We start from the raw sequence: 16896 nt of genomic DNA, 5'->3' as shown, positions 1-16896 counted from the left end.
GTTCCCATTAATATCACAACTGAATTGTAAATGTAAAATATATTTTTATAAAATAAAACTAGATAAATTAAAAAAATAACAATTAATGTCATGGTTTACGTGAAAGATTCCTTCAAAAGAGAAGCAACATTTAAAACAAGTTTTCCTTCATTAGTCGTCCCATTTATTGTTTGGCACAGGCACAGATTCAGGGGATCCTCATAATAGCGGCTGAAAAGGCCCCCCCCCCCCCCCCCCCCCCCCCCCCCCCGGGCTGCACTTTGGACACCCTTGCTCTATGTGGCAGTTTTTAAAAGCAATGGCGCTATGGACTGCGATAAAGTGCTCAACGGTGAAATGTGGTCGCTCAGTACAAGATAGGATTTTCCATTGTTATGTAAAATTGTCGTCAGACATTTAAACAAGCAGGGGGGAAAAGAGAAAAGATGGCGATGTTTTGCAAAAATGAATACCAAGCTAAGCTGTGGAGTTAGTTAAGATTCAGAGATACACACTGGGGAGGCATTGTGTCTTGAGTACAAGGTGTCCTTTAAATATCTTTGCTCGTACCTTTGTTCTTGGAATCCGTCGGGGGACAATTTTCCTGACAATATGTCATACAAAAAGGGTAGTGCCGCAAGTCATAGACTTATTTCAATACAGGTTTTCCTCAGCAAGTCTATCAAAAAAAAAACCACCGCAGGTAGAAAGCAACATTTAGCGTAATCATTTTATCTTTCACTGTGAGTGTCCTTAACAGAAATGTCCTTGCTGGAGGCTACTTTGCATAAAGTGGTTAAGTTGATGCAACTCTGTGGTTTGGTCGCGGCATACCGACTGAAGGCTGAAAGGATGTAAAGCTGCGCCGTTAGTCGGCAGAGTGTTCCCTGCGAAGGAGGGACCCATGTCCAGGTCCTTGAGGAGGCTGTCTAACAATGGCAGGTCAGGTTTAGCATGGACACCAGACTGCGAAGGCCAAGCATATGAGCAGTCTTGGGGGGACACGGTTTGGACACTTTGGAGAGGATTGACGGGGCCGAACATGTCGAAACTGCACGCCAGGGAGGAGATCTGCTGAGCCAGGATACTGATCTCCGCCTGCTCCGTCTCATTGTACTGCTCAGACGTCACGGATGGCGGCGACTGATTGGGCGTGGGAAGCAACCCCAGCTGGGGAACGTGGTGCACTTGGTGAAGGCTGCCATCTTCTGGCGGCTCCAGAAGGCTGAAGTCCTCCTGATGCAGGACACGGTCCACGGAGCTCTCGCTCATGTCCGACACAGAGAAGCCATCTGGAACGGATCGAGCGTCGGACGCGCAGGCTGGGAAATCATACGGCGGGGATGAAGACGAGAGTGGAGAGTGGGGGTCGAGGTTGGCGTAGACTTCCTGCTCGAAGGTGCGCTGCGGGGGGAGGGCGTCGCGGGGTGAAAGGTGACAGGTGAGCGCCGCTTCCGGGTAGGACAAGTAGGAGGGAGAGGAAGCCTCAGGGGAGGACAACAGCTGATCGGCGTATCCGTGCACATCCATCAGAAGGTCACGGCCCAGCACTTCTTGCTGAGTGGGGGAGCTGCAGGAGGCAGGACTGTAGGGAGGAGAGAAGAGAGCAGGGCTGCCCCCCAGAGGAGGAGCTGAGGCGTGCGCCGCATAGTAAATGTCTTCATCAGACTCCATCTTGGGTCTGGAAGCTGCGTCCTCACTCTGGCTGTTTGACGTCCGCTGCCTCTTAAAGCATCTGGAGGTCAGACTCTCAGTCTGTTCACTTTCCACTGATGATGACGATGATGATAAGGATGATGGGGATGAGGATGATGGTGATGATAAGGATGATGAGCTCAGTGCATCATTGCAGATTGTCTTCTGCAGAAACCGGGCCTCTGCTTCACTACAGGTGCAAAAACATTGCATCACAGATGAGTGTTTAAATAAAGATCAGATAGATAGGTCTTTATTGTCAGTGCACAAGTACAACGAAACTTTGTTTTCAGCACACAGAACAGGAACGCTGATGGGTCGACACAAGGCACAGTATCTCACAGAAAGGAGCTGAAGGGACAATACTATAGAAAAAAAAAAGAAAAAAAAATGGATTGGGATGTACAGTAGAGCACCCTATTCTCGGCTCGGCATTTTTAAAACGCTTACTTGAATGGTTTGATGGCGCTATCTGCAGGTGGAAAAGAGTGCTGCAGCAGCACTTTTACAGCAGGAAGATGGTTTGACAAAATGTTGCGTAGCTGCACGTTTTGTAAGCACAATACTGTGCCACTGTATATACTGTATTCCTGTCATTCTTACTTTTTGGTGCTTGAACTGAATTAAAATGTGTTTCATAACTTTGAGATATAGAGATAAAAAGACAGATGCCTTCATTATTCACATTTTTTTGGCTGGGAATATGTTCCAAGACCCATTTGCAAACAGTGTGGATGTAGTGTACCTAAGAGTACTCAGTGTACAGCTTGTAAAGCAGTGTAAACTTACTATTCCCTGATAATGACTCAACACACAGCCCTTATTGTCTAAATAATGGCCTTTGCTTACTCAGTTATCAAAAAGCCAAAATATTGTGCAAAACAAACTAATGTGTTTGCCTGCGTAGCATTCCGCACAATCCCAACAAAAAATCCCACCTGTTGTCGCTATTCTATTTTTTTTTTTGCTGAATATGCCTGCGAAATAAGCCAACATGGGGCCAAAGAAAGTAGAGAGTGCCAGCACTTTGATAAGGAAGGTGCAAAACACTATTGATTTCAAGAAAAAACTCGTAGTTAAGTATGAAGGTAACGTCCGTGTGGCTCTTCCCTCCCTTCACCCTCCCAGCTCATCACTGTCTTTGCCAATACGACTTCAATAAATATTTATGTTAAAGGTTCATGTATACATTTATTTCATCATTGTTCTTTGTTTTATGCATTAAAAATTATAGCTATTCGCAATGAATTGTGTTGTGACAAGCACAAGAAAGTTTGATCATATTACGCCTATACTGGCTCACCTGCACTGACTTCCTGTGCACTTAATGTCATGATCCGTGGTCCGGATCATGTTTTTGTTTTGTTCTGTTAGTTTTAGACTCCATGGTTCCTGTTTTTTTTGCACCCTTGTTTGTTTTAGTTGCCATGGTCGCTTATTGTTTCCACCTGCCTCTGATTGGTGTTCGCCCGCTCACCTGTTGCCCGAGCACTAATCAGAGGCATTATTTAATCTTGCCTTTGCCAGTCAGTCGTCCTGGTGTCATTGTTTGCCTCATGCCTTGCCACGTAAGTCTTGTTAGTTTCATGCCACAGTTCTCCATGCTAAGTGTTAGCTAGTGATGGGATCCGATAACACCGATGCATCGGCGCATGCGTCGAGCTCATAGAGCAAAACCCTGTGTCGGTGCGCGTACCGCTTTTAGAAAGTCACGTGACCGATCATGAGCTGTTTCGGTCACGTGACCCATACGCGAACTGTGTCGCACTGACGCCTCCTCTGTGCCCTGTGAGCGGGTCTTTTCTACAGCCGGAGAAATAATAACTAAGAAAAGAAATCGTCTAAAATTTAATACGTTGGAAAAACTGTTTTTTTTTAATAAAAATGTGTAAAAAATAAAATAAAATAAAAAACTCCGAGTCCACAAGCATCCGCATTCACAACACGTTCTCTTAGATTTCCATGTTATGATACATGTTCACATTATTTATTGACTGTATCTAAAAAAGATAAAAATATATTTTTATTTAAATGAAGATATGAAATAATCCTAAATGAAATACAATGACTTGGTTTATATTATTGTATATATTAGGTCATAAAATCAGTGTCAGTTGAGTCGGTCCATAGGTTGCCTGTAGGGATTTTTAATGTCCAGCAGATGTCAGTATTTAGTGACACAGAATTGACACAGTATCAATACAGTTTTGCAATGTGTCGAAACGCTTCATGACGCCTCATCAACCCATCACGAGTGTTAGCTTCTGTTTCCTGCGCTGAGTTTTTGTGCTTTAGCTCCAAGTGTGATCAGCGCGTTGTGCCTTCGCCTTGTGTTCTTTTTTGTTTGTACCTCTTTGAGTTTTGGATAATTAAATCATGTTTTTACCTGCACGCCTTGTCCGGAGTAGTCCGTCTGCCTTCCTGGGAGAACGACCCCGCAGTAAGGTTTTACTACTTACGTATAAAATACTACACGGTCTAGCTCCAGCCTATCTTGCCGATTGTATTGTACCATATGTCCCGACAAGAAATCTGCGTTCAAAGAACTCCGGCTTATTAGTGATTCCCAGAGCCCAAAAAAAGTCTGCGGGCTATACAGCGTTTTCTATTCGGGCTTCAGTACTCTGGAATGCCCTCCCGGTAACAGTTAGAGATGCTACCTCAGTAGAAGCATTTAAGTCCCATCTTAAAACTCATTTGTATACTCTAGCCTTTAAATAGCCCCCCTTTTAGACCAGTTGATCTGCCGTTTCTTTTTCTTTCTCCTCTGCTCCCCCCTCTCCCTTGTGGAGGGGGAGACACATGGATGAAGTGCTGGCTGTTCAGAGTCGGGACCCGGGGTGGACCGCTCGTCTGTGCATCGGTTGGGAACATCTCTGCGCTGCTGACCCGTCTCCGCTCGGGATGGTTTCCTGCTGGCCCCACTATGGACTGGACTCTTACTATTATGCATATTATGCATTATAACATTGCATTTGGTCTCCCCTAGAGGGGGGGGGGGGGGGTGAGTTTTTCCTTGCTCTTATGTGGGCTCTGTACCGAGGATGTCGTTGTGGCTTGTGCAGCCCTTTGAGACACTTGTGATTTAGGGCTATATAAATAAACATTGATTGATTGATTGATTGATTGATTGATAAGCTGCGAAAACCACACCTCGACACTTAATATGCGACTTTAAGGTTTTACTACTTGCGTATAAAATACTAAACGGTCTAACTCCATCCTATCTGGCTGATTGGATTTTACCATATGTCCCGGCCAGAAATCTGCGTTCAAAGAACTCGGGCTTATTAGTGATTCCTAGAGCCCCAAAAAATTCTACAGGCTTTAGAGTGTTTTTGATATGGGCTCCAGTACTCTGGAATGCCCTACTTAGTTTAAGTCCCATCTTAAAACTAATTTGTATACTCTAACCTTTAAATAGACCCCTTTTTAGACCAGTTGATCCGCCGTCTCTCGTTTCTGCTGTTAGTTGCTTCTGTTACGATTCAGTTTTCGTCTGACCTTTTGGAGAGGATTACTAACAAAAATGAGATACCACTGAAATGGTCTTGCTTACTGTCAACATGGTGAGGGGAGTGTCATGGTCTGCATGAGTATAATGGCTATGTTGACTAAGTTAAATGTCCTTTGAGGCACTTGATGATATTAATAAACTTTGATTGAATAATTTTCACAGTAAACATATACAGTACTGCTATACAAGCTGTACACTGACTACTCTTAAGTTACAGGACTAAATTGGGGCCCTAAGTGGAATTTTATTTTGACGTCCCCTCATTACAAAATTTTTCACACCCTTTTTATGTGAAGCATTTTTTCAGTATAAATGAATTTATTTTGATGCATATTTTTTCTAAAACAAATTAATGAGAAATATTGTTTTATGTGCAAACGTTACATGATTCAAACATAAATATTGGGCTAGGATTTGATCCCTGTGCCTCTGTGGACATGTCTAACACTTACACATCAAGCCACAGGGGACTTTTAGAATGCACAGGGGAAATTTGCCATAATATTCTTATCAGTGAATAGGAAGAGGCTAGGAATATATTTGTGGTGACATTTCATATGAAGCGCCCTGTCATTCATTCATTGACATTTTACATATGCATATTCACGCAAAGCAAGGATTGTGGATAGTGAGGTGCGGCCTCGTTGAGTTATAACCACGTTTCTATAATATTGTCTCTTGAAAGGATATAGAACAACTGATGAAAATGTGTGAAATACAGTAGAAAAATTATGTGTGGTACCTTATGATGAAATTAGTGCAGAAGATGTAAGTGGCCTCTTTGTTAGCACAAATGTAGCACCAAGTCCATGACAGATCTTTGCATTGAAGTCTCAGTATCATCCTCAGCTGGATGCCCTCGTCTGCTTGCACTGAAGGCAACAAGGAAAGAAAAGAAGGATGCACACTTGTTAGCATGCACACTCACAAACGTCACAGTCGGATGAAAGAAACAAAAGCTCAAGTCAAAATTACGCTTTTATGCGCAATAATATATAAATAATGACTTATCTGAGTTTGCCCAACCAGTCTACATGGCATTTGACCGTGTCCCTCGGGAAGAAGTCCTGTGGGGAGTGCTCAGAGAGTATGGGGTATCAGACTGTCTGATTGTGGCGGTCCGCTCCCTGTATGATCAGTGTAAGAGCTTGGTCCGCATTGCCGGCAGTAAGTCGGACACGTTTCCAGTGAGGGTTGGACTCCGCCAAGGCTGCCCTTTGTCACCGATTCTGTTCATAACTTTTATGGACAGAATTTCTAGGCGCAGTCAAGGTGTTGAGGGGATCCGGTTTGGTGGCTGCAGGATTAGGTCTCTGCTTTTTGCAGATGATGTGGTCCTGATGGCTTCATCTGGCCAGGATCTTCAGCTCTCACTGGATCGGTTCGCAGCCGAGTGTGAAGCGACTGGGATGAGAATCAGCACCTCCAAGTCCGAGTCCATGGTTCTCGCCCGGAAAAAGGTGGAGTGCCATCTCCGGGTTGCGGAGGAGACCCTGCCCCAAGTGGAGGAGTTCAAGTACCTCGGAGTCTTGTTCACGAGTGAGGGAAGAGTGGATCGTGAGATCGACAGGCGGATCGGTGCGGCGTCTTCAGTAATGCGGACGCTGTATCGAGCCGTTGTGGTGAAGAAGGAGCTGAGCCGGAAGGCAAAGCTCTCAATTTACCGGTCGATCTACGTTCCCATCCTCACCTATGGTCATGAGCTTTGGGTTATGAACGAAAGGACAAGATCACGGGTACAAGCGGCCAAAATGAGTTTCCTCCACCGGGTGGCGGGGCTCTCCCTTAGAGATAGGGTGAGAAGCTCTGCCATCCGGGAGGAGCTCAAAGTAAAACCGCTGCTCCTCCACATCGAGAGGAGCCAGATGAAGTGGTTCGGGCATCTGATCAGGATGCCACCCGAACGCCTCCCTAGGGAGGTGTTTAGGGCACGTCCGACCGGTAGGAGGCCACGGGGTAGACCCAGGACATGTTGGGAAGACTATGTCTCCCGGCTGGCCTGGGAACGCCTCGGGGTCCCATGGGAAGAGCTGGACGAAGTGGCTGGGGAGAGGGAAGTCTGGGCTTCCCTGCTTAGGCTGCTGCCCCCGCGACCCGACCTCGGGTAAGCGGAAGAAGATGGATGGATGGACTTATCTGATTGCAAATGTTACAGAATGAACTAATGAGTTAAAATCCCTGAAATTTCTCTGGCAACACATTTGGAGCAGTTTGTCCAAGTAAATGATAAATAAATGATAAATGGGTTGTACTTGTATAGCGCTTTTCTACCTTCAAGGTACTCAAAGCGCTTTGACACTACTTCCACATTTACCCATTCACACACACATTCACACACTGATGGAGGGAGCTGCCATGCAAGGCGCTAACCAGCACCCATCAGGAGCAAGGGTGAAGTGTCTTGCTCAGGACACAACGGACATGACGAGGTTGGTACTAGGTGGGAATTGAACCAGGGACCCTCGGGTCGCGCACGGCCATTCTTCCATAGCGCCACGCCGTAGTCAGGCACATGCACATTGACCCAATTTTGTATTTGTTTAAGAACAAAAAATACTGTCTCCCTTGTCAATGCTCCCCAAATATGTTTGGATATCTGATCATTTATTTAAGATGATTCTCTTGAGAGAATTATTCCCTAAAATGCTCAGCGGCATTCAGAAGCCCTATTTTAAGAATCATTTTTGCAATAAATGCCTTTGTTTCCGGCTTGAGCACCAGCCCCCGAAATTGTCTGTCCACATTTTTTTCTGTCTGACTGTACGAGCTCTTTTACCTTAAGGCCAGCGATTTAGAGTTAGTACAAAAATGAGTGAGGAGACTCCGACTGGTGTGCTCGCTAGACAATTTCACTCCAAAATACAGCCTGAAAGAACTTTTGATAAAACTGTTACCAAGTAAATAAACATTGATTGATTGATGAGTTTTGTGCAAATTAGTTGCATGCATTCAAGTAAAACGTTTAAAAAATGTTCCTAAATGACATTCTTACAATAAAATAGCTCAGTGGCCTTGTGGTTAGAGTATCCGCCCTGAGACTAGAAGGTCGTGAGTTCAAACCCCGGCCGAGTCATACCAAAGACTTAAAAAAAATGGGATCCATTACCTCCCTGCTTGGCACTCAGCATCAAGGGTTGGAATTGGGGGTTAAATCACCAAATGATTCCCGAGCGCGGCGCACGCTGCTGCTCACTGCTCCCCTCACCTCCCAGGGTGTGAGCATTGGGATGGGTCAAATGCAGAGGACAAATTTCACCACACCTCGTGTGTGTGTGACAATCATTGGTACTTTAACTTAAACTTTATGTATATACATATACATATCCATCCATCCATTTTCTGACAATTGTCCCTCTTTGACAAGTCGCCACCTCTTTGCAGGGCCAACACAAATAGACAGACAACATTCACACACTAGGGCCAATTTAGTGTTGCCAATCAACCTATCCCCAGGTGCATGTCTTTGAAGCCGGAGTACCCAGAGGGAACCCACGCAGTCACGGGGAGAACATGCAAACTCCACAAAGAAACCCGTACCCGGGGACCGAACCCAGGACCTTTGTATTGTGAGGCACATGCACTAACCCCTGTTCTGTCGTATATACATAAATGTATATGCATACAAACATACATATATACATACATAATGATACATATATATATATATATATATATATATATATATATATATATATATAATGTATATGTGTATGTGTATGTGTAAATGTTTTTTTCACAGAGGCACATCTCTTAAAATAGCACATTAGTAACACAAAAGGATTAACAGGTCCACAATAATGTGGATCAATGTTTATTCCACTCTAACCAAGTGATCAATCTGGATAAATTTTTTATTGTTTGACAGCACTAGTCTGAACTATTTTTTTTATCACAATTTAATGCACTTTGCAGAGTCCTAAATATCTCATATGTCATACATACATACATTTTGGACATGAATGCTCACGGGAACAGTTTAGCAAAGGTCCACTGTGTGCCCCAGTGCACAAAGCAAGGTCCATAAAAGCGTGCTTGGATGAGTTTGGTGTGGAAGAAACTTCACTAGCCCTGACCTCACGCCCTTCAAACGCCTTTGGAATGAATTACAACTTATAGCATGAGCCAGAAGGCCCTCTTGTCATTGACCTTTGACCTCAAACATGTCCATCTGCATGAACGGACACACATTTCTCACAGTCTATGCTGTTGTAATGATGGTAAAGAGCAGGTCCGAAAGCGAGGCGTCCCAACATTTTTGTCCATTTCAAGCAAATTGCCTTTGTTGTGAATAATTCAAACCTAATTATACTCACACATTTCTCTGTGGTAATTCAAACTTGAAGATAGATCTTCTGGATGGATTAAAGTGTACCACGATCGTCCCACCATTTCGTCCGCTGAGTACCCCAAAAAATAGAAAACACTGGAAGAGACAAGCGAATATTTGTGAGTAAACACATTGACAAATGCTAAAAAAAACAGTACAGTATGTACAGTACCTGTGCGAGAGCTGCGCCAAGCTCATGTCCAAGTTGTGTTTGCTGTGGAAGCAGGGACACAAGTGGGACTCTGTGTCCCGCAGGCGGTCCACTGTGGGGGTGCACAGCGCCACAAAGAGGGACTCGCTGTTGGGGACTGGACACTGCTGATGGAAGGATTGGAAGCTGCCCCTGACCAGCATGGAGCAGCTGCCATGCTGCTGTTTGAAGGCCCTGGAGGTCTGCATGCAGCATACAAAGCTCCTCTCTGCAAGGTGGAAACAATATCACAATATTCTTCATTTCATTCTCCACATGAGGTCTCGCAGGAAATATGACCACTTTGAGGCAAATGTTACTAACAAAACCACTTTAATTAGATTTCTACATCCAGCACTGGTCTCAATTATATTACATTTGTGTGTGTGGTTATTCAAAACAATAGAAAATGGCGTAATCCGAAACACGATGGGTGATGAACATGATTTTTCAGGTTAATTACGGACATGTGTTTCAGGTGTATCAATTTACTGGACATGATCTTTATTTTAATTTTTAGAACGCTATAGTAATCACAAAGATGAAATGTTATAAGTGAAAAGATTGTGAAACTAGCTAGGCACAGAGGGGGGTAGAGTAGCCAGAAATTGTACTCAAGTAAGAGTACTGTTACTTTAGAGATTTATTACTCAAGTAAAAGTAATGAGTAGTCACCCAAATATTTACTTGAGTAAAAGTAAAAAGTATGTTGTGAAAAAACTACTCAAGTACTGAGTAACTGATGAGTAACATACACACACATAACATATATATATATATATATATATACATATATACACATACATTGATATATACAGTATATCATTTATATTTATTTATTTTGCCGTTTTTGTTTACATGTTAAAGGTGTTTTAATGAATATACATGCATGTTTAACACATATAGATTCCTTTCTTTCATGTTGACAAGAATATAAGTTGGTGTATTACCTGATTCTGATGACTTGCGTTGATTGTAATCAGACAGTAGTGCTGATAGCGTCCACGTTTTCAAATGCAGGAGAAAAAAAGTTCCTCCTTTCTGTCTAATACCACATGAAAGTGGTTGGTTTTTGGTATCTTATTTGTCCAGCTTCCATATTCGTTTTTATACACTTAACAAGAAATACATTGGCGGCAAATTCCGTAGCTTGCTAGCTTGTTTGCGCTGGCTTTCGGAGACTCTTATTTTGAAAGCGCAGGCGCGATGGAGCGGCACTTTTATTGTGAAGACAGGAACTGTGCAGTCAGTCTTTAGGCTTGTGACGGGATGTACGTTTGAAATAAAAAAGTGTCTTTTTTCCTTCACACTTTTGATTGATTGATTGAAACTTGTATTAGTAGATTGCACAGTACAGTACATATTCCGTACAATTGACCACTAAATGGTAACACCCCAATAAGTTTTTCAACTTGTTTAAGTCAGGTCATGTGACCGCCTGGCTCTGTTTGATTGGTCCAACGTCACCAGTGACTGCATCTGATTGGTGGAACGGAGTGAACGTCACCAGTGACTGTATTTGTTGAAACGCAGGCACTATGACTGACCAAAACAAACAAAGCGTGCATTAACAGATCGATTAAAATTAGTAGCGAGTAGCGAGCTGAATGTAGATAAAAGTAGCGGAGTAAAAGTAGCGGAGTAAAAGTAGCGTTTCTTCTCTATAAATATACTCAAGTAAAAGTAAAAGTATGTTGCATTAAAACTACTCTTAGAAGTACAATTTATCCCAAAAGTTACTCAAGTAGATGTAACGGAGTAAATGTAGCGCGTTACTACCCACCTCTGGCTAGGCATATGCGTAGACAACCATAATGTACTCCACTATACATTCACTACCCCATTTTCGATCATACACAGCATACTGTACATATAGCATAATATATTATGTATATATACAGTACAGGCCAAAAGTTTGGACTCACCTTCTCATTTCAATACTATTTACATTGTAGATTGTCACTGAAGGCATCAAAACTATGACACCTGTGAAGTGAAAACCATTCAGGTGACTACCTCTGGAAGCTCATCAAGAGTGTGCAAAGCAGTAATCAGAGCAAAGGGTTAGTTTTTCCTCTGTGTTTGTCTTTATTTCCTGTCAGCGCTTTTATTTTGGTTGTTTCCTGCTTGTCTCCCTGAGCGCTGTGTTCCCTCAGCTGCGGCTGATTGGCACCTGGCCACGCCTGGTGTCAATCAGCCAGATGCTATTTAAACCTGCCTTGCCGGCCAGTCTGTGCTGGAGTATTGTCGATGTCGCTAATGATTGTCATCACTACCTGTCGATGTCGCTAATACTTGTCGTCGTTGAAGCAGTAGCTGTTTGCAGCGTGCTGTCTTTTTGTTCCTAGTTCCTAGTTCCTGTTTCCTGTCGCCTAGTTCCTGGTTTGTGTTTTACCTTCTTATTTTGAACATTAAATCATGTTTCCCTGTACCAAGCCTGCTTTCTCTGCATCTTGGGATTCGTCACCAACACCTTGTGACAATTTTCAGTTATTTCACCATTTTTTGTTAAGTACATAACTCCACATGTGTTCATTCATAGTTTTGATGCCTTCAGTGACAATCTACAATGTAAATAGTCATGAAAATAAATAAAAATGCATTGAATGAGAAGGTGTGTCCAAACTTTTGGCCTGTACGTATATATATATATATATATATATATATGTATGTATATATGTATATATGTATATATATGTCTGTATGTAGTAGTGTTTACTGTACTATAGCGAATGTCCCCTCAAGGGCCGCCAAAAAAATGTCTGTTCCTCAGCTGGGTCCGTATGGGCCGCAGCAGTACTCAGTTGTAATGCACTTTTCTGCCACTTGTGGCAATAATGACAATATCAAACAAACAGAAGAAGTCCGGAGCTAAAGTCATTGACGTTTCTTAAGCGCCAAAATTATTAGTAAGGGGGTGATGCTGTATTTTCATTTGCACTTTAATTTTATTGGCAGTTTATTCAAGAAGCTTGTCCATCCATCCATTTTCTACCGCTTGTCCCTTACGGGGTCGCGGTGGGTGCTGGAGCCTATCTCAGCTGCATTCGGGCGGAAGGCGGGGTACACCCTGGACAAGTTGCCACCTCATCACAGGGCCAACACAGATAGACAGACAACATTCACACTCACATTCACACACTAGGGCCAATTTAGTGTTGCCAATTAACTTATACCCAGGTGCATGTCTTTGGAGGTGGGAGGAAACCCACGCAGTCACGGGGAGAACATGCAAACTCCACACAGAAAGATCCAGAGCGCAGGATCAAACCCAGGACTTTCGTATTGTGAGGCAGACGCACTAACCCCTCTCCCACTGTGCTGCCCCCCAAGAAGCTTATATATATATATTATTATTTTAGTTAGAATGTATTTATTTTAGCCCTGGGTAATGGCACGTACATCTATTTTTCATCAGTATTTATGAATTATTTAGCAGTATATTTGGTTAGTATTTATTTTTGTAATCAGCCTGACCTAAATCTTGTTAATAATCTTTGGGATTAGCAAATGGTTCCATGTCATTTGACAAAATTCATCCCTTTTAATCTGTAAATAGGTTAGATTTAATAATTATATACGAAAAAATCACGAGTGAGAATGTTAATTCAGTGTTGATATTTGAGTGGTCCCCGGGTACCATCTGTAGTAGAAAAGTTGGGCCCCAATTTTAAAAAACATAAATAAATAAAAAATAAAAAGTTAAGAACCCCTGTACTTCAGTACTCAACCTTTGGTTCAAAGAAATTGAAATAAAGATCTTTACTATAAATTTAGCAATGCATAGTAAACAATTTAAATTACAAGAAAAATAAAAAACTGCATTTTATTGAATAATAGAATAACATTAAACTGACCATATTGCACTTAAAAAAATGTAATAAAGGAATTTACTTTACTTTAATAAATGCATGTTAAACTTTTCAAATTACATTAAATTAAATTAAATTAAAAAGGGAAAATGGCATTTTAATGAATAATAGAATAACATTCAATAGACCATATTTTACTTTTGTAAAAATAAATTAGATTTAACATTGCATGTTAAGTAAACTAAATTACATTAAATTCAAAGGAATTGAATTAGAAATGAGGGGGGGGGGTGTGCATTTTATGAAATATAAAGGGGGAGGATTAAATAAACTTAACTTCTTCCTACTTCTTTTTGGGCATGTTGTAAAGAGAAATTAAAAATATGTGAAATATGTGATGTATAATATTGAAACTGCATACATAAAATAAACTTCAACCAACCAACATTTAACACATTTTGAAATGTAAATTAAAGGAATTTACTTTAGATTTAACAATGCATGTCAAATATTCTAAATTACATTAAATGTAATTAGATTACAATAAAAATGAAAAGAAAAAAAAGCATCTTAATGAATAATACAATGATATTTAAAAGAGCATATTGCACTTTAAAAAAAAAAAAAATTAAATAAATGTACTTTAAATTTAAAATGCATTTAGTGTGATGTGAGTGTGTTGTCTGTCTATCTGTGTTGGCCCTGCGATGAGGTGGACAAGAGTGTAGAACATGGATGGATGTTAAATCATATCATATCAAATTAAAAAGACAAAAAAGAAAAGAAATGTGTTGAATAATACAATAAAAAAACAAATTCTAATCCAATCTAACTGTACATGTAAAGCCCTTTAAAAATAACCAGTGAACCAAAGTGCTGTACACTGCGGTGTACAGTGTACACTTTGGTTCACTGGTTATTTCTAAAGGGCTTTACATGTATTGTGTAATTAACAAAATACACAATAAAGGTACAGAAACTAACAAATATAATAAGATATAGAAAATGAAATACTTTTATTTCTTTCAACTGCAAAAAAAATGGTTCAGTGCGGATTCATTTACTGCAAATTTCCTTTTCAAACCTTTAAGGGCATTATTTTATGACAACTACTTAAAAATAAATAAAAATAAAAATAAAAAAAGACATAAAACTTTGATAAAAAGAATAAGCAAAATAAACCACAGTAAAAACAAGTAAAATTATCATAAAATATACATATAAAATACAATGTATATAAAATAAATTAAATAGTATGGAAATAATTGTATTTTGAATTGATTAAATGTATTTAATTTTAATTAACTCCAATTTAATTGAATTAGATATAATTACTGTGCAATTTGTGCAGTTCCGCATGCAAAAGTCATCAAATGTTTACAATTTTAGGCCTCTATTGGGATTTAAAACACCAAATACAACTACTGCACATAAAACATATTTGTGGCGTGCAAACACTATTGGGTCATTCTTTAAACAAAGTTTTACCTGACGATGCTCTCTTTTCGCCGTATCCTTCCAGGGTGGACTGGACAGTGTGGAAGTCAGCACGTTCCACCATGTCATATATGCTGTCTCCTTGAAGCACGTCTACCTGCCAATTGAACCGATGGTTTTACCAAAAATAGAAGTTTTTAACTTCCTATCAAATGCTGCCTGCATTGAAGGCTTTATACACCAACCATGGAAAGGCCGAGATATTGGGCCACGTTTTCCGACACATAGACCAGCCTCCCTTGGGCGGTAGTGACCAGGATGAAGCCATGCAGGGCTTGAAGAAAGGCCTCATAAGGCAGAGAGCAGCCGTCACCCGAGGAGATCCCTTAAGGATGAAATGTGCAAGGTAATCCCCAGGACAGTTTGACATTTTGAAGTGATGCAGGCTGAATGGAGTTTCGAGGAATGAAAGATGGATGACTCACCTTTGAAGACAACCGACTTCCTGATGTAGGTGCAGATGGCGGACATGGAGTGCAGGTAGGAGAGGCGCTCCTGCTCCTCTTGGGGGATTGGCAGCAGAGCTCGCATATTCCTGATCTCGTGATTGATGTGGTCACGTCGCGCTTTGGACGCTCCTTTGGTGGACCTGTGATGGACCATGGCGCCTCGGTTCGATCAAAGAAACTCTTCAGCGCTGCCTCAATTGACGATTAAATTCATCATAGGCCTGTTTAAAAAATAACCCTCTTTCTTTGAAAAAGTTACAGTGCTATTTTCCTTGCAGTCAAAAGCAGACTTTGAACATAAAGGGTTCCTATGGCAACGGCTGTGATGAGAAGCTGTCTGCTGTGGAGGATGAGGGCTCTCTGAGGACCCTGCATGTGTGTGTATGTGTGCGTATGTGCTTGTGTGTGTGTGATCACTATCTGTCCTGAGCCTCTTTATAGCTGCCGGGGCTTCAGTGTGGGGGCGTCGCACTCCAAGGGGAGGCTGGCCCGTGCTGCATTACCTTTTTAAAGCGCAGTGGGCACACCCCGCATCACTGAGACGTGCAGAAGTAGCCACAAAAGGAGGATTATGTTAATATTCCATCCAATAACTAACATTAAAGACACGTATAATGATATAATTGAGGACAGTGTGTCTGAAGATGCGGGGCAATTATCTAAACACAATTTTCAGCCATGCAGGGACATTCATAAAGGGTCATTTTGACATCTAATGTTCCAATATGTGCCTGGAATAGATTGCACAGGAGTATTCATCAGGCACAAATATGACACAGATATTTTCATCAGGTCATGTCCTGTCCACAACAATAGGTACACTATACATTACATGCACTTATACAGTACATGCAACGTAATAACGTCCAGTGTGTGTGTGTGTGTATATGTATATATATATATATATATATATATATATATATATATATATATATATATATATATATATATATATACATATATATACAAACCCCGTTTCCATATGAGTTGGGAAATTGTGTTAGATGTAAATATAAACGGAATACAATGATTTGCAAATCCTTTTCAACCCATATTCAACTGAATACAAGATATTTGATGTTCAAACTCAAAAACGTTTTTTTTTTTGCAAATAATAATGAACTTAGAATTTCATGGCTGCAACACGTGCCAAAGTAGTTGGGAAAGGGCATGTTCACCACTGTGTTACATGGCCTTTCTTTTTAACAACACTCAGTAAACATTTGGGAACTGAGGAGACACATTTTTTAAGCTTCTCAGATGGAATTCTTTCCCATTCTTGCTTGATGTACAGCTTAAGTTGTTCAACAGGCCGGCGGTCTCCCTTGTGGTATTTTAGGCTTCATAATGCGCCACACATTTTCAATGGGAGACAGGTCTGGACTACAGGCAGGCCAGTCTAGTACCCGCACTCTTTTACTATGAAGCCA

The 16896-nt window shown here is 41.3% G+C and overlaps 1 protein-coding gene across 1 annotated transcript; it reads right to left on the bottom strand.

The window, feature by feature from the left end:
* Positions 1-329: 329 nt before the first annotated feature.
* On the bottom strand, positions 330-15840 carry npas4l (neuronal PAS domain protein 4 like). The gene is made up of 7 exons (XM_061962424.1): positions 15443-15840; positions 15203-15342; positions 15009-15114; positions 9691-9937; positions 9505-9614; positions 5934-6063; positions 330-1864 (listed from the first exon to the last, which is right to left on the bottom strand). The coding sequence occupies exons 1-7, from the start codon at positions 15618-15620 to the stop codon at positions 733-735; spliced, it is 2043 nt and encodes a 680-aa protein (XP_061818408.1). The 5' UTR covers positions 15621-15840; the 3' UTR covers positions 330-732.
* Between the last annotated feature and the right edge of the window lie 1056 nt (positions 15841-16896).

Source organism: Nerophis lumbriciformis, linkage group LG02 (genome assembly GCF_033978685.3).
Source record: "Nerophis lumbriciformis linkage group LG02, RoL_Nlum_v2.1, whole genome shotgun sequence".
NCBI classification, from domain to species: domain Eukaryota; kingdom Metazoa; phylum Chordata; class Actinopteri; order Syngnathiformes; family Syngnathidae; genus Nerophis; species Nerophis lumbriciformis.
This window is presented reverse-complemented; position numbering and strand designations above follow the sequence as displayed.